This window comes from Xyrauchen texanus, chromosome 30 (assembly GCF_025860055.1).
Source record: "Xyrauchen texanus isolate HMW12.3.18 chromosome 30, RBS_HiC_50CHRs, whole genome shotgun sequence".
In the NCBI taxonomy this organism is placed as follows: Eukaryota; Metazoa; Chordata; class Actinopteri; order Cypriniformes; family Catostomidae; genus Xyrauchen; species Xyrauchen texanus.
In genome coordinates this window covers 24,334,735-24,359,368 of record NC_068305.1, presented here as the reverse complement: position 1 = coordinate 24,359,368, position 24,634 = coordinate 24,334,735, and the positions used below count along the sequence as shown (strand labels likewise).

The window sequence follows — 24,634 nt, the reverse complement described above, 5'->3', positions numbered from 1 at the left end:
ATTTACCTTTACTTAATGGAATTATCCATTTGCATTCATTTCTGGAACATAAACATACCAGCTTGTGAGCATTTAATTATTTCAACAATCCCCTGATATTTTAAATCATAATCAGAAATAGGTTTATTGACATATGCACACTCAAGGAAATCATACATATTTATTTGTTCAATAACAAAAGCTTCCAAGTACATAAAAAAAATTGACTTAAACAACAGGTGGAGCAACCAAATTAAGCACCAACTTAGTTGCAAACTAACTAGTAGTTACGAAGCCTTGAACTTTATACCCCAACTTAAGACCTTACGGACAGCTATTTACTCAACCTCATGTCCTTCCAAACCTGTATGACTTTTTCTGTGGAACACAAAAGATGACATTTAAAAAAAAATTTTTGTCCATATAATGAAAGCCACTGGTGACCAAAACAAGCTATTTTGCTCACCATTTACTTTCATTATATGGAATACAAAATACATTTTTGGGGGTTCTGCAAAAGAGTCACATGGATTTGGAAGGACATGAGGTTGAGTATATGATGACAGAATTTACATATTTGGGTCAACTTTTCTATTAATATTAAATGTTATAACTATCTGAAACACAGTAATTTTATGAGACTTATACTGCATGTTGCAAAAGTATCTTCATTGCAAATAAAAACAGACAGTATAATATTTTTTACTCTGTTAAAACAGCTCTTCAGTGAAGCCAGGCTGACTCCTCATACAGCTTTTCCTCCTGTTGCAAACCAATTCCAGTTTTATCTAGCATTCAGTGCGATGTTTATTGAAATCCAAACGGCAAATTTACCTTGTTTAACTTCAACAATATCCATGTGCACCTTTTCAGGGCTGGACTGGAAAGAGAAATCGGCCCGGGATTTGACATAACTGTCAAAAAGTTGTTGGGGGTAGTGTTCGCTAACGCGGCGGCTCGTTTTAGATTATCGCGGCCGACACAGCGACCCGCTCGGTTCTCCCGATGGCCAGTCCACCCTGATCGGCCCCAAAGTTTGTCGGTCCACCGGAAAAATGTCCGGTAGTCCAGATTACCAGTCCTGCCCTGCTCCTCGTCTATTCCAATTGATCACTTTATAAATGATGCCCGTGAGCTGGACCGTATTCAGGCCTGCACTGCAAAAAGTACAAATCACACAGAGAATTAATGAAAACCCACATTATATTTATCATATGTAACCGGTGTTGATCTGCAATTAGATATTCAACTTGACCAAAAAAGCTGACTTAGGAAAATAACCACAAAGAATAACAGTATAACACACTAAGTTAACGTTAGCTGCATAGCTAATATTCATTTATCCTAAGAAAATAACCACAATGCACGTTCAACGTAAACAAAAGCTACAAAACATAATTATGTATTCAGAATAAAAACTTTAAAGCCTGCAAAAAATATGTTTGAAAATGTCTACTGATATCTTACCTCAGTTTCTTAAACTTGTTTCTATTGAAACACGTGCATGACGTCGCCGCTGAACGTAATGCTGCTGCAATAAAGAGTAACATAACACGCTCACATTTAGAATAAGCAGGGGGGGGAAATTAAAGTCAAAATAAATAATGAATTACATATTTAGGAAGATTGCATTGTGATACAGTGTATGCAGACATAAGAAATGTGTTTTAATGTGACTGGATGGGTACAAATTACTCACCAAAACAGACGATTTCCCATTGAGACACATAGGAGTACAGAATGTTAGGGAATACCAAGATGGCGGCGCAGTAGCTTCACTGTTGTGACGTCATGAGCTATCCAGTTATATATATAGATCAGTGGGTAGAACGCAGCCTGCTCTCTGCATCCTGTGATTCAGTGTAGAATGATCAATGCGTTATGCGTTTGCCACATCCATTTCTTCGCCCGGCCATTTTTATGGCGTTAATGATTACATTATTTTGTACATATCAGTCATCAGATATGTCGCATTTGTTGATTTAAGTGACTACACAAACTAGTGAAACGCAAGATTGTGGGAAAGGGTTGAGAATTACGCGGGTAACATCTTGTGGTTACTCGTGTCACACAATCATCTACTAACTTTATTACGTATTTATTGTTACTCGTTAAACGGTATTTACAAAAAATATTATTTTTCATTTTGGGGAACCACTCCGTATGTATTATATACGGACACGTATCCACTCCGTTGTGTAGCTGATATTTGATATAAGGGGATATAATGAAAACATAAATAGGCCTAGTTAAGGAATGGAGTCATATATTTAATTAGCATCGCTTGATTTATTTTATGTCGTGTCTGTGTATGTGCGATTAACCCGTGGTTTACGTAAACTGCGTATGATCAAGAACGCGCAAACCAGGGCGGATGTTACGTAATCTCCGTAAATTTGGTTTGGTATTTATGGCGAGAAGCGACATTTCTCAGTAGCTTGATTTCTCTTGATCATTCTTTGGGACATTAGGCACTGACCGAAGCAGATATTTGTAAGTAGTTAGTCTTTCAGAACATTTCGCCATTGTTCTCCGTAGATTAAAATAATAATGCACGCAATTGAGAATTCGACCGTTACAACGTATTACGACTCCCAGAGTTGTGTCGCAGTTTAGCGCAGAATATTATTAATCTAAGGATTAAGTGCTAACGACCACTGCATACAATTAAAGCTGTTTTGACGATCTATTATTACAATAGATCGTCAAAACAGCTTTAATCGTGTGAAAATGTAAGACAAGGGCGTCTTGGATGTTCACGATTGTGCCCTTTTTTCGTGAGCAAATATTCGCCTATTTTTATATCTAAATGTTTCTTATGGCTGCGGTTGTTTTTGGCTGTGACCAGAATGACTGAGTCATTAGATTACGGGCTGCATCATCAGTATTCCTCTGAAAGAAGGCTAAATCATGCCCTTTGGTTTTGCAAACTGTAAAATATCTTGCATTACTTGAGTTTTTACAATAAATGGGTCATTGAGACATTAAACCAACAGCAAAAGTGTGTTGTTTTGTATGTGTGCACCTTTGACTTGGTTTAAAAGCATCATGCATATGGATCAGTCACTAAACATCTTACACATTTTCTATTCGTGGAACTCTTGTTTACTCTGTATTAATAATACATTTATTATACTGTATGATTATAATATTTTGCATTCGCATGACACCTGTGATGCTGCAATTTGTTCATGCTGACATATGCCTTTAAATATTTTTCATTAAGGCACAAACAGCACCAGTGAAGTTATAAAGATGGGCATTCTCTCCCTCTTGGTCAGGGCATCTTTCCTTGCTCTGTGTGTTCTTGGCCAAACCACAGACATGGAAGAGCTTGCCACCAGGAACGCAGACTTTTCTACCCGGCTTTACAGCAAGATCGCAAGCTCAAGTGATGACAATGTAGTGATTTCAACCTTGGGGGCTACCTTGGGCCTAGCCACATTAGCCGCAGGGGCTGGTGGGCCTTCTCGCACCGAGTTGCTACAGGGTATAGGTGTGGCCTCAATGGAGAAAGATGAAGAGCCAGAAAGGATTAAAAACCTTCTCCAACAGCTGAGGGAGACCATGCCTCAGCTCCAGGCCACTGGCCTTTTCTTGAGCCAGCAGATCCAGGCAGAGGCCAATTTCAGCAACCAGGTTAAGCAGTTTTATGGTGCAGATGTTCAAAATGTGAATTATGCCAATGCACAGGCAGTCAAGGGGAGTATCAATGACTTTGTAAGAGGCCAAACAGGGGAAAAGGTCAAAGATGTGGTGGACAATGTAGACCCACAAAGCATGGCAATGTTAATCAGCGCAGCTTTCTTCACAGGTGAGAGAAAAACAAGAACTTGGGATTAATGTTGTAATTAAAGTAATAACATTTTATAGGGACAGGTCACCTAAAAATGAAAATTCTCATAATTTTTGGAAAGTCATATGGTTTTAAAACAATATGAGGGTGAGTAAATTATGACAGAAGTTTCATTTTGGATGAAATATCCCCTTCATATTTCTTGTGTCAGTTGCCAAGGAAATACATTAAAATGAGGAGTTAATATACCTATGCTTTGAATAGATAATGTGTTAAGATTTCCTTTCTTGATTTTTAACAGGCCAGTGGCAGCAACCCTTCAATGTGAGCTTCACCCAAGAGGAGCGTTTCTATGTGAACAAGTATAACATTGTGCAAGTGCCCATGATGCTCCGTTCAGATAAATACTACCTGGCTTATGACCCCACACTAAAAGTTGGCATTCTGAAACTGGCCTGTGCAGAGGGCATTGCCATGCTAGTCCTTCTTCCAGATGAAGATGTGGATTACACCCACATTGATGAAGCCTTCACTGGTGATGTATTCCGTGGATGGGTTGCAAAGCTGAAAAAGACGTGAGTCTTGTAATCAGTCTTTCACATTTTATGTAAATAAAGACAAACATCAATGTGATATGAATGGATTTATTAAATGAGTCAAATCAGTCACCATTTGCTTTTATTGCATTTTGTTTTTAAAACAACGACAGTCAACATCCCCCTTTGTGTTTAAAGGAAGAAAGAAAGTCATATATGTTTGGAATGACATGAGAGTGAGTAAATCACAGCAGAATTTTCATTTTTGGGTGAAATATTACTTTAAAGTAGTATATCGTTTCTCTGTAGAAACAAGCAACTTAAAGGGATAGTTCAACCTAAAAATAAAAATTCTCTCATCCTTTACTCACAGAAGTGCCATCCCAGAAGTGTATGACTTTCTTTCTTCTGCCATACAATGCAAGTAAATGGTGACCAGAACTTTGAATCTTCAAAAATCTATATCTTATGAAGTGATATGATAGGCGTGGGTGAGTAACAGATCAATATTTAAGTTATTTTTTACTATAAATTCTCCTCTCTGACCAGTAGGTGGTGATATGCAGGAAGAATGCGAACCACAAAAAAAAAAAAAAAAAAATAGAAGAATATGGAATTGAAAGTGGAGATTGATAGTAAAAAAAAAATAACTTAAATATGAATCTGTTTCTAACCCACACATGTCATATCTTTAAAAAAAAATAAACTGTTACAGTGAGGCACTTACAATGGAAGTGAACCCTTTGGAGGGTTTAAAGGCAGAAATGCAAAGCTTATAATTTTACAAAAGCACTTACATGAATTATTCTGATAAAACTCATGTATTATTTGAACTGTAAAGTTGTTTATTTTGTATGGCCTTTTTAGGGTTTTTAGTGTTACGTTGTCATGGCAATGAAGTTGTAAAATTATAATTTTACACAGAAAAGTCTAGCACTTTTATAACATTAATATCATGTTAACAAACATAAGCCGCTTTTCGACCAATGGTTCTGAGCACGGTACGGAATGGTTACAGTAACATTTTCCGCTTGAGCACGGTTCGATTGTAAACTGTTCTCAGCCCTGAATCCTCAGCACAGTTAGCTAACCCTACTCAACCATTCTGAAGCGTGCAGTTGAATGGCTTTAATACGTTGCGGCTCGTTTAGTTTATCTTCATGAATTTTTGTGGCAATCAACATTATGCCACATAATGTTATGTTGTCAAATAAGTTTAACTTGTATTGAATATTCCTTTAACACATCAAAGCCAATTCAGGTGATGCTTTTTTGTTTTTTGTCCTGAAGACACATTTTGTATCTCTCTTCAGGAAGTTGGAGGTTCAGTTGCCCAGATTTTTACTGAAGCAGTCTAACTCACTAAGTAAGAGCCTGCCCAGTCTGGGCATTAAAGAGATTTTCGAGAACAGTGCAGACCTGTCTGGAATCAGCAATGTAGAAGGCCTGAAACTGTCAGAGGTATGACATCTTTTTACACTATAGTGGGAGGGATGAGCAAAGAAAACGGCAGGAATAAAATAAGAGCATATAATGTATAATAATGTTATGACATGTCTGGGGTGTTGAATGGATACGATTGTGAAGATTTTATCAGATATCACTTTTACTGCATACAGTACTGTGCAAAAGTCACATTAGCACATTAGATGATTCACATAAACATTTGTTAGATGGTTATTTTATATATGCAGTCAATAGGAAATATACATTTTGGGTTTCCAAACATTCCTTTTACAAATGGAAGTAGGGTCCTGCAACAGAGCCCAGATCTCAACATCGAGTCAATCTGGGGTTACATGAGGTGACAGAATCAACTGAGACAGCCTAAATACACAGTACTGTGGCAAGTTATCCAAGATGCTTGGAACAATCTTGAAAAACTGTGCTCAAGTGTACCTAGGAGAATTGGTGCTGTTTTTAAGGCTTAAGGTCACACCAAATATTGATTTAGTTTTTGTATGTTTAATGCACTTTGTGTGAGGTCAACTGATAAATACAAATTATTCATGGCATTATTTTTGAAAACACAATTTCTGCAAAACATTCTGGAGAATTTTCTCAACCTTCTAAAACATTTTTGCAAAGTACTGTATTTCATGTCTATCAGTGGTTTAATGTCAAGATTTTGACTAGAATTATTGAGATAACCCAGAGAATGCAAGTGATGGATCAGGGTGGTTTTCAGTAAATGTTTTAGTAACACTTTATTTTACAGTGTCTGCATTACACATAGTATATGTTACTATTTTAAATGTCTGTAGTAATAACAATAAGTACAAGCAGCTCTGCAAAATAATTACACAGGGAGTACATTAGTATTTATTACACTGCAAAATAAAGTGTCACCCAATTTTCTGCAGTTATTCAAATCTTCAGAATCAATCCTTATCAAACACAAGTATTGTGTACATTAATTATACAAAATTGTAGTAAAAGATGTGAAATGTGACAGGGGTGAACTTAAATATCTCTAGATAGGAGGATAGGCTTACAGCATGGTGAGTTTATCTATGTTAATAGATTATCAATATACATTAACCAGTGTCCCCCTGGTTCCAGGTTCTACAGAAGGTCACATTGGAGGTGGATGAGACGGGAGGGTCAGTGGAAGATGCCTCTAGCAATCTCTTCATGGCCACTCTTCCTCCCAGGCTTACCTTCAACAGACCCTTCCTTTTCGTCGTCTACCATGAGTCCACAAAATACATACTCTACATAGGACGAGTGGTTGACCCAACCAAGAATTAATCATGTATAGAAAAACTAACAATCAGGATTACAGTGTACTTCTTACACATACAATTTCCAGTTTGCTTTATAACCCACTTATTAAATTGAATTTGATGTTTATTGACACTAAGTTAACTGGGTAGTTTTCTTTAAAATGTGCACTTAGTAATATTCGTGTTTATGTTGTACTGAAACTTAAACGTGTGAAAGCATTTTCCCATTTTCTCAAGTTGTCATTTACCATTGTGCCATTGTAGAAACATGTTTTGCAAGTGAAACCGCCATATTTCTGGGGATTATCCAGCAATATTCGTCTCGTCATAAGATCTCTGCATAGCATGGCTTGTGAATGTGTGCGCAGCACCATATGTAGAATAAAGCATCTTTTTCTGTAAAACTAGTCTTCATCTAATGTGAGTGTACATCATTTTCAAAATAAAAAATACTATTCTAAACAATTTTACTATTACAATTTCTACCTGTTCCAAATCACTGAGTGCACCTTTAAAATTATAAGAACATTAGTAAAATATAGTCACAACACAATATGCACTGTTTTATTTGCAAGTGTCTGTTAAGAAAACTAATGTATAGTGATTTAAATGGTTGATTTAGGAGGTTTATTGATGGCAAATTCTTACTCACAAAGTATATAATGTTACATGTCTTGTCATCTTGTCAAGTAACTTTCTTTGTGCTTTAGTATGCATCTCAACTCGTTGAGAAGTGCAACTCATTAAAGCACATCATATTCAACATGAATGGTATTCATTGGGTACTAAGATGTTGGCATTAATCAGTCAGGTGCTAGGCAGCACCAGGCACAATCTCATTTGTAGGATGGGATTAAGAGTTCCAGAACTCTTTAAGGAGGTGGTCAATCATAAAAATACATAGTGCTTCTTTTTCTCGTAGCCACTTCAAAAATATAAAACGGAGAATTTTCACAGCATGCTATATTACAAGAAATTAAGTAAAGAGGCAGTAAATTAAATACATTCAATTACTCCTCAACTTTCTTTTTCATTTTATGACAATTGGTGTGAGTTTTTGTGAAATAAGGCAGAGATGGATCAATGCAGACCTTAATTGATGCCCCAGCATGTCTTAAGCTTTTTCTGGTATAGAGGAGACAGGACAAATTAAGAGTGCTGCTGCTATTGGGCCATGAACTCCTCCAAGCTCAATTGCAAGTAAAGTCATATAATGTAGAAAGGGGCTTGAAGTCACAATCCGCTAGGCAAAGCTGTAGTCACTCTCTACCAGACAGCATTCCAAACGAATTCGACTTCCGTTGTCTGTCAGACATAAACCGAAAAACAAGAAGGTTAAGATTACTTTGACGGAGATGTTCCAGTTTATAAGGACCAGATACAATATGACTTTATCTAAGATGTAATTTGTTTAAAAAAGATTACTATATTAGGTGTTTTTTGAAAACTAAAGCAACAGTACGCAAGGACACTTTTTGAGCTATTCTAGAAAAGTTAGGGAGACGTACACACTAAGCTTCCTGGACTGTGTGTCTTTATTCCCATTACTCCAGTGATCCACAGAGCTGCTGGTGTTGCTGCGGATCAAAACAGGCATGGAGGAGGTGGATGGGGTGGGGGAGATTGAAGAAGCAGCATTGAAGTGATGGGGTCGCAGGTTATCATCTGGAATGCAAAAGGAGAACAGGTGCATGAGATGAAACAAATGTTTTTGGTTGATAAATTATGTAAATTAGATAAAGCTTTAGGCAAGGTCCACAAATCATTGTGATTTAGGATGAAATTCCATTAGTTACCATTTATCGGTAGCATAGTGCTCTTTACTGATCCAGGGTAACTTCCTGAATCCTTCACTTTTCTAAAGAAAATTGTGAGTAAAAAAATGCAATGTAATTACTACTGGTGATTGGTCATAATAAATTCATAGTCACATCAGAAAGGAGCTTTGGTGATTTATCTTTTTTAATCCAATGCAACAGCAGCACGAGACATGAAATGAGTGTTACTTACAATGTTTTGTCTGAGTTTGTTATCTTTGGTGTCGTGGGATGGTTAAGGGAACGACTTCGAGATAGTTTGGCCCTCCGTAATTCCTTACCTGAAAACAGGTAATTTTATTGATATTGGGAGGAAAGGCATCCAACATTTTTGATTTAGCATCTAATATTTTATATAAGCAATTAAAGGGCACAAAAATGAAATTTCTGTCGTCATTTAGATGCCAACATTTCGTTACAAACCAGTAAGACTTTCTGATCTGTAATGTAAAGGCACTGTAGCAACTCATAATAACTGCACATAACTGCACTTAAAGTTTTATTAATGTAATCAAATTTTCAGAATGTAATAATTTTCTAAAAACATAAAATCAGTAATAACAGGTTTTACATTATGAGAAATGTATAACATTATGATCTAAAAATATTTTATCATATTGTAATAATTTCCCCAAAAAAAAACAAAAAAAACATTGGCATTCCTTTACAGTACATTTTAAAAATCTAAATCTGGTCTTAAACTACTCATGAAATGCACAAGATTTAAATATTCATGCATTTATAATTTTTATTGTTGTTTTTATTAATAGTAATATTACAATTATTTATGTTATTATTATTAAAGTTATTACTGTACATTACTTCTAATATACAATGCTGTGGAAAAGTATTTGCTCCATCCTGATTTCTTCTGTTTTTGTGTTTATCTCATACTAAATTGTTTCAAAAATTCAAATAAAATCTAACAAAAAAACAGGCAATCTAGGTAAACACAAAATACATTTTTTAATAGATAATGTTATTTATTGAAGTCCAATACCACCTGGGCCATTGTGAAAACTGATTTTCCCCTTTAGTTACTAAATTACCAAATATATGAAACTGCATTCAGAACACACCCAGGCCTGATTACTGCCAGTCCTGTTCAATTAAATCAACACCTAAATAGAATTTATTCAGCAGCATGAATTAGGATAAAAGGTCTCACCCATTAGCACACTATGCCAAGGTCGAACGAAATTCCAGAAATGATGAGGAAAAAGGTGATTGAAATACATCAGTCTGGGAAGGGTTACAAAGCTATTTCAAAGGCTCTGGGACTCCAAAGAACTACAAAAATCGATAGTTTTAGCTGCAAATTTGCCACTGATCATTTTCACATGCAAATGAGCTTTGCAGCAAACTTGCGGCAAATTGTCCATTGTTGCCTACTGGTGAAGAGCTGTATACACTTCCTTGATGAATGTCGAGTGGAACTGTTTGGAAGACACATGTCCCATTACATCTGCCGTCAATCAAACACAGAATTCCACAAAAAGAACATCATACAGACGGTCAAGCATGGTGGTGGTAGTGTGATGGTGTGGGTATGCTTTGCTGCATCAGGGCCAGAGCAATAATTGAGGGAAACATGAATTCTTCTCTCTACCTGAAAATCCTAAAGGAGAATGTCCGGTCATCAGTCCATGTGTTGAAGCTCAAACTGGATCATGAAGCTCAAACTGGATCATGTAGCAAAACAATGATCCAAAGCATAGGAGTAGGTTCACCTCTAAATGGCTCAAAATAAGCTATATTAAAGTTTTGGAGTGGTCTAGTCAAAGTCCTGAATTGAACCTGATTGAGATGCTGTGGCAGGACCTTAAATGGGCAGTTCATGCTTGAAAATGTCTAGGTTACTGTCTAGGAACGAGACACTGTTTTGAATGAAGCGACACTAGGGGTCTTTCATGAAGGCCTCGGTACCTCTGAACTTGAGAAAAGGCCAATGAGAAATTGGCAGACAAAATTAGCATGTCCCTTCCCAGACATACGGGTATAAAAGGAGGGAATCGTGCATCTGTCCATTCAGGTTTTGCACTGAGGAGACGAGAATAAGTTTAAGTTTTTACAGTAACCTAGATGTTCCCCGTCTGTCATTCACTCGACGTTGTGTCGATAAAGCGACACTAGGGGTCCCTATTCAATCACATCATGTGCTTAACCATGTACGTGAAATGCTGACGCAGGTGCGGGCAAGCAGTTGTGTGCCAAAGCAGCAGGCTGCGTCAGACTGCACGTACCCTTCCCCAACGCCCCATAAAAACGTCATCTGGGTTTTCAGGCCACATGTGGAAGTGGCGCTGTGGTAGATGAGGGAGGAGTTGCTACAAACACAGCGACCCCAACCCTCTTGATGGAAGCGAGTGCGATCAGGAGGGCCGTCTTCAAGGAGATGGCTCTGAGCTCAACTGATTCTAGCGGCTTGAAGGGGGGTCTCTGGAGGCCTGAAAGGACCATGGAAAGATTCCATGAGGGAAACAGGCATGGCCTGGGAGGGTTCAGCCTCTGGGCGCCTCTGAGGAACCTGATGATAAGGTTGTGCTTCCCTAAGCACTTACTGTCCACTGCGTCGTGGTGAGCCGTTATAGCGGCTCCATAAACCTTCAAGGTGGAGGGGGACAGCCTCCCCTCCAGCCTCTCTTGAGAACAGCATTTGCAGGCCAGATGACACCAGGAACAAGGAACTTCTTTTATTGAGAATGTGGGTACCGCAGCCCAAAGGGGGTGCAGCAAAAGAAATAAAGGAAAATGAGGATTCTTCTCCTGGCCCTCAACCGGGGGATGGAGTGGTTTACCAGCTCCAGAGCAAACGTCTCGTTCTCTGGGTCATCAGTCTCAGGAATGCTTGGGAGCTTTCCGGGTCCTCGAGGACGTCCGAGAGAAGGGGGTGTGCAGTTCCTGCGGGGAGCTCGATGCTGGGGCTGAGAGCTGGGCCCAGGTTGAGGCGGAGCTGCCTGAATTTTGGAAGCTGCAGGAGGGCGCCCTCGGCGAGCAGACGGAGCACGGCTCACGCTGGAATGGTGGCGAGGCATGATATAAGAGATGGCCTCCATCTGTTTCTTCACTGCCGAAAAATGTTGGCCAAAGTCATCGAATGTGTAGCCGAACAGGCCGAGCTAGGAGATGGGGGCGTTGAGAAAGCGGGCTTTGTCAACCTGTCGCATCTTGGCCAGGTTCAGTCACAGGTGATGTTCCTGGACCACGAGGTTGGCCATCGCCTGCCCGAGTGCCCACACTGTGACCTTCGTGGTCTGGAGGGCGAGGTCGTTTTCCGGACACAGGTGGATTGCAACCACTCTGTCCACCTGGAGGACCTCCGAGTACCCACAGGCCACCCCGCCGTCGAAGGTAGTGAGAGCGGACGAACGAGAAGGTTCGTTGCGGGCAGAGAAAGGTGACCTCTATGACCTCGTCAGCTGATCGTGCACCTCCGGTAAGAAAGGAACCGGGGGGGACGGAGGTTTCCAGTCCAACCCCATGCTCACAGGTCTTCCACGTCAGATGCCGGGATGCTCTCCGATGCAGTGACGAATTCATCATCCAACTCGGCAGGTCCGAGGGAGTAGTCAGACTGGCCGAGAGGCAAGCCACTCTCACCTCAAGCCCGGATGGAAATCAAGGAGCACGCGTTACAGTTTCCGGTGTGTGTATAGCTCTTTTCCGATTGCGTCATTGCCATCATTCATTTACTCAAAAATACTGAGAGCATGGATGCGCATTAATTTATAGAGATAGATTTTAAACTTGGCCTTCAATACAAAGACATTACTGTCTATGACATTTGTAATACTGTCATGGCTGAGACACGCTTTGATCTTCCAAAGGACACTAATCAAGCAATAGACTTGTACTTGCATTTAACACTAGAACTACCGGAATTCTATAACTATTAGAATGGCCATAGCGGTCATTCTGACCGTTCATACTAGACTGTACCAAATGTAATTTTTTCATGTCATATTTACATTCAAAACTTCTATTGAGGTTTTAGAATGAAGCTTCTAATGTCTGTTGGCATATTTTATGACGTCATCACCCTAAAAAATTTAAAAATTCTCGAACAAAATCCTCAATTTGAATAAAATAGAATAATATGGATTAAATGGAGCATGGAGCGCCAAGCGAACGCAGATAGTCCTACATAATACGATCTTTTTTTGTAATATATAATAGTGCTAGACTATACAAATACATATATATATATATTTTAGCTGCTAGACTGCCCCGGAAGGTGCATGCCTCGCTTTGTGTCTAGCAAGTTTTTTCACCACAGTGAAAATGGTTTTGAAAGTCTAAACGCCAACAAACATGGACTGAGAAACATGTTGTAAATGTTGGAAATTATTACATCTATCCTTTTTCAAAACATGTTGACTTTTGGACTTTACAACGCTCTGGATTTATTGGAAATCAGAAACAATCCCATGCAGCCACCACTGGAATCAAAATCCAGGAATAAATTAATCTGTTATATTAATAATAAACACCAGGATACAAAATTACAATTCTAATGAATGTGAAAATGTATCAGTTCATCGACAATCACAGAACTTGCTATTGTAGCTGATTACAGATACAAATTTGATTATTTATATTCTATTATTTTTTTGGTCAAATAAAAACAAATCAATACAATAGCTTATAAAAACATCACCAAAGTGTATTTCAATGGATTTGAAAAACCTTAGACATGTATGAAACACATATAGCCCTAACCCAAAATGGCCAAAACGGTTAATAAAGAATATGAACATTTGCTAAACTGTGGGAAAACTAACTGATTTAGAAAGCAATATTTGTTTTACAGTGAGCAAAAATATCATACTGTAATAATATAATGAAAATAGTATGCTGTAAAATCATTATGAATGTTTCTCGTGCGCACGCAAAAGTTTCTTGTGCGCACGCGAAAATCTCTGTGATTTTTTTTTTTGTGCAGGTCACTTCGGGGGCTCCGTAAGAATGCACCATACAGCCTACAACATTTCTGGGAAGGCTGAAGAAAAATAAGAAATATATTGGGAAAAACGTTTGCACAGTATAATCACCTACTTTACATATTCAGACGAACACTATAACAGTCCAACCTTATATTCAAATAAAAGAATATTGTATGTTGACATGCAACTCAATTGTTTTTTAGTATATTAAGTACTGCAATCATCCATCACATATATGCTGGCCAAAGGGCTCCTTGAGTTTGTGACTGATGATGTCTATAAATTGTTTAATGTATGTTTGAATAAATCTCATATTTCTGTCAAAAGTCTAAAAATTGTTTATGTATGTTTGAATAAATCTCATATTTCTGTCAAATGTCTAAAAATTGTTTAATGTATGTTTGAATAAATCTCATATTTCTGTCAAATGTCTATAAATTGTTTAATGTATGTTTGAATAAATCTCATATTTCGGTCAAATGTCTATAAATTGTTTAATGTATGTTTGAATAAATCTCATATTTCAGTCAAATGTCTAAAAATTGTTTAATGTTTGAATAAATCTCATATTTCTGTCAAATGTCTAAAAATTGTTTAATGTATGTTTGAATAAATCTCATATTTCAGTCAAATGTCTAAAAATTGTTTAATGTTTGAATAAATCTCATATTTCTGTCAAATGTCTAAAAATTGTTTAATGTATGTTTGAATAAATCTCATATTTCAGTCAAATGTCTAAAAATTGTTTAATGTTTGAATAAATCTCATATTTCTGTCAAATGTCTAAAAATTGTTTAATGTATGTTTGAATAAATCTCATATTTCTGTCAAATGTCTATAAATTGTTTAATGTATGTTTGAATAAATCTCATATTTCGGTCAAATGTCTATAAATTGTTTAATGTATGTTTGAATAAATCTCATATTTCAGTCAAATGTCTAAAAATTGTTTAATGTTTGAATAAATCTCATATTTCTGTCAAATGTCTAAAAATTGTTTAATGTATGTTTGAATAAATCTCATATTTCAGTCAAATGTCTAAAAATTGTTTAATGTTTGAATAAATCTCATATTTCTGTCAAATGTCTAAAAATTGTTTAATGTATGTTTGAATAAATCTCATATTTCTGTCAAATGTCTAAAAATTGTTTAATGTTTGAATAAATCTCATATTTCTGTCAAATGTCTAAAAACTGTTTAATGTATGTTTGAATAAATCTCACATTTCTGTCAAATGTCTAAAAATTGTTTAATGTATGTTTGAATAAATCTCATATTTCTGTCAAATGTCTAAAAATTGTTTAATGTTTGAATAAATCTCATATTTCTGTCAAATGTCTAAAAATTGTTTAATGTTTGAATAAATCTCATATTTCTGTCAAATGTCTAAAAATTGTTTAATGTATGTTTGAATAAATCTCATATTTCAGTCAAATGTCTAAAAATTGTTTAATGTTTGAATAAATCTCATATTTCTGTCAAATGTCTAAAAATTGTTTAATGTATGTTTGAATAAATCTCATATTTCAGTCAAATGTCTAAAAATTGTTTAATGTTTGAATAAATCTCATATTTCTGTCAAATGTCTAAAAATTGTTTAATGTATGTTTGAATAAATCTCATATTTCTGTCAAATGTCTATAAATTGTTTAATGTATGTTTGAATAAATCTCATATTTCAGTCAAATGTCTAAAAATTGTTTAATGTTTGAATAAATCTCATATTTCTGTCAAATGTCTAAAAATTGTTTAATGTATGTTTGAATAAATCTCATATTTCAGTCAAATGTCTAAAAATTGTTTAATGTTTGAATAAATCTCATATTTCTGTCAAATGTCTAAAAATTGTTTAATGTATGTTTGAATAAATCTCATATTTCAGTCAAATGTCTAAAAATTGTTTAATGTTTGAATAAATCTCATATTTCTGTCAAATGTCTAAAAATTGTTTAATGTATGTTTGAATAAATCTCATATTTCTGTCAAATGTCTATAAATTGTTTAATGTATGTTTGAATAAATCTCATATTTCGGTCAAATGTCTATAAATTGTTTAATGTATGTTTGAATAAATCTCATATTTCAGTCAAATGTCTAAAAATTGTTTAATGTTTGAATAAATCTCATATTTCTGTCAAATGTCTAAAAATTGTTTAATGTATGTTTGAATAAATCTCATATTTCAGTCAAATGTCTAAAAATTGTTTAATGTTTGAATAAATCTCATATTTCTGTCAAATGTCTAAAAATTGTTTAATGTATGTTTGAATAAATCTCATATTTCTGTCAAATGTCTAAAAATTGTTTAATGTTTGAATAAATCTCATATTTCTGTCAAATGTCTAAAAACTGTTTAATGTATGTATGAATAAATCTCACATTTCTGTCAAATGTCTAAAAATTGTTTAATGTATGTTTGAATAAATCTCATATTTCTGTCAAATGTCTAAAAATTGTTTAATGTTTGAATAAATCTCATATTTCTGTCAAATGTCTAAAAATTGTTTAATGTTTGAATAAATCTCATATTTCTGTCAAATGTCTAAAAATTGTTTAATGTATGTTTGAATAAATCTCATATTTCAAATGTCTATAAATTGTTTAATGTATGTTTGAATAAATCTCATATTTCAGTCAAATGTCTAAAAATTGTTTAATGTTTGAATAAATCTCATATTTCTGTCAAATGTCTAAAAATTGTTTAATGTATGTTTGAATAAATCTCATATTTCTGTCAAATGTCTAAAAATTGTTTAATGTATGTTTGAATAAATCTCATATTTCAGTCAAATGTCTAAAAATTGTTTAATGTATGTTTGAATAAATCTCATATTTCTGTCAAATGTCTAAAAATTGTTAAATGTATTTTTGAATAAATCTCATATTTCTGTCAAATGTCTATAAATTGTTTAATGTTTGAATAAATCTCATATTTCGGTCAAATGTCTATAAATTGTTTAATGTTTGAATAAATCTCATATTTCTGTCAAATGTCTATAAATTGTTTAATGTTTGAATAAATCTCATATTTCGGTCAAATGTCTATAAATTGTTTAATGTTTGAATAAATCTCATATTTCTGTCAAATGTCTAAAAATTGTTTATGTATGTTTGAATAAATCTCATATTTCAGTCAAATGTCTAGAAATTGTTTAATGTTTGAATAAATCTCATATTTCTGTCAAATGTCTAAAAATTGTTTATGTATGTTTGAATAAATCTCATATTTCAGTCAAATGTCTACAAATTGTTTAATGTATGTTTGAATAAATCTCATATTTCAGTCAAATGTCTAAAAATTGTTTAATGTATGTTTGAATAAATCTCATATTTCTGTCAAATGTCTATAAATTGTTTAATGTATGTTTGAATAAATCTCATATTTCTGTCAAATGTCTATAAATTGTTTAATGTATGTTTGAATAAATCTCATATTTCAAATGTCTATAAATTGTTTAATGTATGTTTGAATAAATCTCATATTTCAGTCAAATGTCTAAAAATTGTTTAATGTTTGAATAAATCTCATATTTCTGTCAAATGTCTAAAAATTGTTTAATGTATGTTTGAATAAATCTCATATTTCTGTCAAATGTCTAAAAATTGTTTAATGTATGTTTGAATAAATCTCATATTTCAGTCAAATGTCTAAAAATTGTTTAATGTTTGAATAAATCTCATATTTCTGTCAAATGTCTAAAAATTGTTTAATGTATGTTTGAATAAATCTCATATTTCTGTCAAATGTCTAAAAATTGTTAAATGTATTTTTGAATAAATCTCATATTTCTGTCAAATGTCTATAAATTGTTTAATGTTTGAATAAATCTCATATTTCGGTCAAATGTCTATAAATTGTTTAATGTTTGAATAAATCTCATATTTCTGTCAAATGTCTAAAAATTGTTTATGTATGTTTGAATAAATCTCATATTTCAGTCAAATGTCTAAAAATTGTTTAATGTTTGAATAAATCTCATATTTCTGTCAAATGTCTAAAAATTGTTTATGTATGTTTGAATAAATCTCATATTTCAGTCAAATGTCTAAAAATTGTTTAATGTATGTTTGAATAAATCTCATATTTCTGTCAAATGTCTAAAAATTGTTTAATGTATGTTTGAATAAATCTCATATTTCTGTCAAATGTCTATAAATTGTTTAATGTATGTTTGAATAAATCTCATATTTCGTCAAATGTCTAAATTGTTTAATGTCTGAATAAATATTTTGTCAATGTCTAAAATTGTTTAATGTTTGAATAAATCTCATATTTCAGTCAAATGTCTAAAAATTGTTTAATGTTTGAATAAATCTCATATTTCTGTCAAATGTCTAAAAATTGTTTAATGTATGTTTGAATAAATCTCATATTTCAGTCAAATGTCTAAAAATTGTTTAATGTTTGAATAAATCTCATATTTCTGTCAAATGTCTAAAAATTGTTTAATGTATGTTTGAATAAATCTCATATTTCTGTCAAATGTCTATAAATTGTTTAATGTTTGAATAAATCTCATATTTCTGTCAAATGTCTAAAAACTGTTTAATGTATGTTTGAATAAATCTCACATTTCAGTCAAATGTCTAAAAATTGTTTAATGTATGTTTGAATAAATCTCATATTTCTGTCAAATGTCTAAAAATTGTTTAATGTTTGAATAAATCTCATATTTCTGTCAAATGTCTAAAAATTGTTTAATGTTTGAATAAATCTCATATTTCTGTCAAATGTCTAAAAATTGTTTAATGTATGTTTGAATAAATCTCATATTTCAGTCAAATGTCTAAAAATTGTTTAATGTTTGAATAAATCTCATATTTCTGTCAAATGTCTAAAAATTGTTTAATGTATGTTTGAATAAATCTCATATTTCAGTCAAATGTCTAAAAATTGTTTAATGTTTGAATAAATCTCATATTTCTGTCAAATGTCTAAAAATTGTTTAATGTATGTTTGAATAAATCTCATATTTCTGTCAAATGTCTAAAAATTGTTTAATGTTTGAATAAATCTCATATTTCTGTCAAATGTCTAAAAACTGTTTAATGTATGTATGAATAAATCTCACATTTCTGTCAAATGTCTAAAAATTGTTTAATGTATGTTTGAATAAATCTCATATTTCTGTCAAATGTCTAAAAATTGTTTAATGTTTGAATAAATCTCATATTTCTGTCAAATGTCTAAAAATTGTTTAATGTTTGAATAAATCTCATATTTCTGTCAAATGTCTAAAAATTGTTTAATGTATGTTTGAATAAATCTCATATTTCAAATGTCTATAAATTGTTTAATGTATGTTTGAATAAATCTCATATTTCAGTCAAATGTCTAAAAATTGTTTAATGTTTGAATAAATCTCATATTTCTGTCAAATGTCTAAAAATTGTTTAATGTATGTTTGAATAAATCTCATATTTCTGTCAAATGTCTAAAAATTGTTTAATGTATGTTTGAATAAATCTCATATTTCAGTCAAATGTCTAAAAATTGTTTAATGTATGTTTGAATAAATCTCATATTTCTGTCAAATGTCTAAAAATTGTTAAATGTATTTTTGAATAAATCTCATATTTCTGTCAAATGTCTATAAATTGTTTAATGTTTGAATAAATCTCATATTTCGGTCAAATGTCTATAAATTGTTTAATGTTTGAATAAATCTCATATTTCTGTCAAATGTCTATAAATTGTTTAATGTTTGAATAAATCTCATATTTCGGTCAAATGTCTATAAATTGTTTAATGTTTGAATAAATCTCATATTTCTGTCAAATGTCTAAAAATTGTTTATGTATGTTTGAATAAATCTCATATTTTAGTCAAATGTCTAGAAATTGTTTAATGTTTGAATAAATCTCATATTTCTGTCAAATGTCTAAAATTGTTTATGTATGTTTGAATAAATCTCATATTTCAGTCAAATGTCTAAAAATTGTTTAATGTATGTTTGAATAAATCTCATATTTCAGTCAAATGTCTAAAAATTGTTTAATGTATGTTTGAATAAATCTCATATTTCTGTCAAATGTCTATAAATTGTTTAATGTATGTTTGAATAAATCTCATATTTCTGTCAAATGTCTATAAATTGTTTAATGTATGTTTGAATAAATCTCATATTTCAAATGTCTATAAATTGTTTAATGTATGTTTGAATAAATCTCATATTTCAGTCAAATGTCTAAAAATTGTTTAATGTTTGAATAAATCTCATATTTCTGTCAAATGTCTAAAAATTGTTTAATGTATGTTTGAATAAATCTCATATTTCTGTCAAATGTCTAAAAATTGTTTAATGTATGTTTGAATAAATCTCATATTTCAGTCAAATGTCTAAAAATTGTTTAATGTTTGAATAAATCTCATATTTCTGTCAAATGTCTAAAAATTGTTTAATGTATGTTTGAATAAATCTCATATTTCTGTCAAATGTCTAAAAATTGTTAAATGTATTTTTGAATAAATCTCATATTTCTGTCAAATGTCTATAAATTGTTTAATGTTTGAATAAATCTCATATTTCGGTCAAATGTCTATAAATTGTTTAATGTTTGAATAAATCTCATATTTCTGTCAAATGTCTAAAAATTGTTTATGTATGTTTGAATAAATCTCATATTTCAGTCAAATGTCTAAAAATTGTTTAATGTTTGAATAAATCTCATATTTCTGTCAAATGTCTAATAATTGTTTATGTATGTTTGAATAAATCTCATATTTCAGTCAAATGTCTAAAAATTGTTTAATGTATGTTTGAATAAATCTCATATTTCAGTCAAATGTCTAAAAATTGTTTAATGTATGTTTGAATAAATCTCATATTTCTGTCAAATGTCTATAAATTGTTTAATGTATGTTTGAATAAATCTCATATTTCTGTCAAATGTCTATAAATTGTTTAATGTATGTTTGAATAAATCTCATATTTCTGTCAAATGTCTATAAATTGTTTAATGTATGTTTGAATAAATCTCATATTTCAGTCAAATGTCTAACAATTGTTTAATGTTTGAATAAATCTCATATTTCAGTCAAATGTCTAAAAATTGTTTAATGTTTGAATAAATCTCATATTTCTGTCAAATGTCTAAAAATTGTTTATGTATGTTTGAATAAATCTCATATTTCAGACAAATGTCAAAAAACTGTTTAATGTATGTTTGAATAAATCTCATATTTCTGTCAAATGTCTAAAAATTGTTTAGAGTTTATAGTTGTCTTTTTTTCTTTTGTTTATATATATATGGGTCAAAGACGAGACGTCACCATTTTGGTGTCCGCATCAAATAAACTGTACAAAAGTGATTTTACATACAAAAAAAAAAACATATTAAATGCAAGTAAAGTGTCTACTCTCATGTTTCAAATAACTTTTGTGAAAATGCAATGACAAAATATGAGATAAATAATGCTCCAAAGTGTAAAATTGTCATTCAGCGTAATGGTCCGGACTATGATTTTACTAATACATTTTTAAATAAAAGTATAAAATACCATGTTAAATAAAATATTTGCTTCCTTGGCATGTTCACATAAGTGTTGACTGTATTATAGTAAAAGGACTGTGTGTTATTTTTTTCGTTAAGTATTGAAATAACTAGGGGACTTTTGTCCCGAATATGCAGTTTGTCAGAGATCATTCAGTGTAACACGATCAGGAAGCCATTTTGAAGTTAAACAAACAACCAATAGTCATCAAGCAGTCTGGGACATCATCAAAGCCCCCCCTGAAGACCGTGTGCTGCTGCAGCAAGGTAAGTTTATTGCTCTTAAATATTTGATAATTTCACCTTTTCATAGTGTGGTAATTTGAGTTACAAAAACGCATGTCATTCAGTGAAATGCCAAAAAACACTTTTATTGTTAGTTTTTTGAAAAATAAGTAGATGTTGTGAATAATTATGATTAACCGTTCTGGTCAAGTTCACTGTTTGATATAGCTGGCTAGTTGTTAGCCTGCAATATTGGCTTAAGTAGAAGTTTCGATCATTCAGGGTAATGTTTTGTCATTCGGTGTAATGCAAATTGTCTGTTACACCACAGTGTCATCCATTACACTGAATGACAGTGTCACTGTTTAGATAACATTTTTAGCATTTTATTTATATTTCAGATAAATGAGGGATATTTAGCACTAAAAAAAATATATTAAACTTTATAAATTGTAATGTTTTAACCTATACCACAAGTTCAAGAGAGGCCACTGAGCGGATTCTCCACCCATAATACCAATTTAATTTACAATTTAATCGTAATTTATGTTGCCAACAGAAAGTATTTTTAATGAATAACACGGTTTATATCTGTCAGTAATTGTGTCAATAATTGCATGGAATCTGTATTTCAGCTACCAGAGAAGAAAGCAAGCTGTCTTGGCTGCAAATCCTGATCACCCATCAATCAGGAATTTATCAGATGCTGCAGCTGAGAAGAGGCGAAAGCAATGGCAGAAAAATCAAAGAAAACACAAAGAAAACACAGGGCAGAAGCAAAACGTATAAGGGCAGTTCTGGATCTTACACCAGACTCCTTTGAAGAGCCTCCTGAGGAAAATATTGAAAGACCCTTTCCTGCAGAACCCACTCAACAGCCTCAGTCTCGGCCAGAACCACCACTGGCGTTTTCCACCCCAAAAGAGAATAAAGAAAAGCTGTCTAACAGGTGCAAAATACTGAAAAAGCAAAATTTGAAATTGAGGAAACAGCTCTTCCAATTGAAGAAACAACTAGCCCAAGCTCAAAAAAATAAAGAAAAGTTAAGGAAGGAGTTACAAAGGTCTAAGACACAAAGCAGGGCGAAAATGGCCAGTAAGAGGAAAGGGTATTTGAAGGAAAAGTCAGCACGACGAGAAAAGGTCCATTCTTTTCTCAGCAGAGATGAGAACAGCCAACAGCTGTCTGGTAAGAAAGATACTGTAACGAAAAACAAAACTAAACTTCAGAGAAGCATCCTCGCCAAGACACTGAAAGAACTCCATGGAGAGTATAACTCAGAGGTGGCCAGAGAGGACTCCTTATCCTACAGACAGTTCTTACGGTTAAGGCCATTTCATATCACTGAGCCAAAAGCAAATGATCGGAACACATGTGCTTGTATAGATCATGAGAACGTTAAACTTCTGGTCGAAAAACTCAAGCAAAAGGGGTTGCTTAAAACGTCAAGCACTTCTGAACTAATAGCAGCCATCGTCTGTGACCCCCGCCAAAGAAACTGCATGTACCGTGTATGTGCCAAGTGCTGCTATAATGAGATTGAGGCTGATGTGCCTGAAGAACCTGTAAAGATTATGTGGCAACAGTGGGAAAGACAGAAGACTGTAGAAGGGGATAAGCCATTCACCAACATTGTGAAGAAGACAAACAATGGACCTGGGATGATCTTCTGAAAGTCTTTAATAGTAAGCTTGACTCTCTAGTAAGACACCAGTATAATTGGCTCCACCAGGCAGAACAGTGTAGAAGTCTAAAAGAGACCCTGTCTGAGGAAGAGGCTGTACTCCACATGGACTTTTCAGAAAACTATGCCTGCAAATTGGCCACTGAAGTGCAGGCATTTCATTTTGGTGGCAACCGAAGACAGGCTACCATTCACACAAGTGTAGCATACACATCTAAGAGTCACCAGTCCTACGTTACAATTTCAAATTCTTTGCATCATGATGGGCGTGCTATCTGGGCTCACCTCAAACCAGTACTGGAGAATTTGAGGGAAGAAAATCCTTCAATCACCACACTACACTGCATGAGTGATGGCCCAGTAACCCAGTACAGAAATCGCAAGAATTTTTACCTGATGAGCACAGTTCCTTTTCTCTTTGGTTTCAAAAAAGTGACATGGAACTTCTCAGAGAAAAGTCATGGCAAAGTGGCACCAGATGGAGTGGGTGGTGCTGCCAAGAGATGTGCTGATGACTTTGTACGAAAGGGACGAGACATACAGGACCCAAAAGATCTCTTCAATGTCCTTCAAGACACAGCATCAAGCATCAAATACTTTTTGGATTGATGAGACTGAGGTAAACTGATATGACGAAGCTGTTCCAAATGAGTTGCCACTTGTGAAGGGCACTTTAAAAATCCACCAAATTGTAGCAGACAAGCCTGGGAAGATCCAGCATCGGGAGTTATCCTGTTTCTGCTCCAGAATCAATGCTACTTGTGAATGTGGACCATCAGTACAGATCGACTTCCAAACCCTCCAAGAGGTCAGCGGAACAAATACAGAAGCCTCTGTGACATTGGAACCTGATGATGAATAAGTCTGGCAAATTTGTGGTGGTCCTCTATGATGGCAAGCCCTTTGTTGGGCAGGTTTTGAGGGCTGAAGGTGATGAATTAGAGGTTAACTGCATGCATCAAAGTGGAGCTGGAAAGAATGCATTTGTGTGGCCTGAGACACCAGACAAACTATTTTACTTCACATCTGATGTGAAGGCAATAGTGTCTGAACCTGAGCCATTAACCCCGAGGAAGTCCAATCTCACTACAGCAGACTGGGAGAAATTTATTGAGTAGACAGGTGTCTCTCTCTCTCTCTCTCTCTCTCTCTCTCTCTCTCTCTCTCTCTCTCTCTCTCTCTCTCATTAATGAAATCATTAAGGGGTGTGGGTGTGTTTGTTTGTTCTTCAAGTTCCAAGTTCTCAATGAAATGAGGGATATTGATTATATTACCACCAGTTTGTTTCAAAATTGTTAAGGGGTGTGTGTGTGTGTGTGTGTTTGTCCTTCATGTTCCAAGTTCTCAATGAATTAAGAGATATTGATTATACAGTATTACTACCAATATAATTGTTAATTTTTAGAGTTGTAATAACTTGTAATTTCATACAA

General features: G+C 33.7%; 2 protein-coding genes across 4 annotated transcripts in view; one reads left to right on the top strand and one right to left on the bottom strand.

Moving 5' to 3' along the window:
- Window positions 1-2,311: 2,311 nt before the first annotated feature.
- serpina10a (serpin peptidase inhibitor, clade A (alpha-1 antiproteinase, antitrypsin), member 10a) lies at window positions 2,312-7,502 on the top strand. Its single transcript, XM_052098697.1, has 5 exons — window positions 2,312-2,472; window positions 3,206-3,793; window positions 4,077-4,350; window positions 5,625-5,772; window positions 6,874-7,502. Exons 2-5 carry the CDS (start codon window positions 3,235-3,237, stop codon window positions 7,060-7,062), a joined length of 1,170 nt encoding a protein of 389 aa, XP_051954657.1. The 5' UTR covers window positions 2,312-2,472; window positions 3,206-3,234; the 3' UTR covers window positions 7,063-7,502.
- A 696-nt stretch (window positions 7,503-8,198) lies between these two features.
- Window positions 8,199-24,634, bottom strand: part of ppp4r4 (protein phosphatase 4, regulatory subunit 4) — a 96,263-nt gene continuing 79,827 nt past the window's right edge. For 2 of the 3 annotated variants that reach the window (XM_052098694.1, XM_052098695.1), the window contains 4 exons: window positions 9,048-9,135; window positions 8,834-8,895; window positions 8,546-8,702; window positions 8,199-8,342 (listed from right to left, as the gene is read on the bottom strand). In XM_052098694.1, coding sequence (XP_051954654.1) covers window positions 8,297-8,342; window positions 8,546-8,702; window positions 8,834-8,895; window positions 9,048-9,135 — 353 coding nt within the window. In that variant the 3' untranslated portion in view covers window positions 8,199-8,296. Of the gene's footprint in view, window positions 8,343-8,545; window positions 8,703-8,833; window positions 8,896-9,047; window positions 9,136-24,634 lie in introns of those variants that run through there. The other variant, XR_007968111.1, reaches the window with a different exon arrangement.

Coding starts and splice junctions, on each gene's coding strand:
- serpina10a (XM_052098697.1), top strand. CDS start 3,235: ATGGGCATTCTCTCCCTCTTGGTCAGGGCATCTTTCCTTGCTCTGTGT. Junction 4,351..5,624: donor GTTGCAAAGCTGAAAAAGAC/GTGAGTCTTGTA, acceptor ATCTCTCTTCAG/GAAGTTGGAGGTTCAGTTGC. Junction 5,773..6,873: donor AAGGCCTGAAACTGTCAGAG/GTATGACATCTT, acceptor CCCTGGTTCCAG/GTTCTACAGAAGGTCACATT.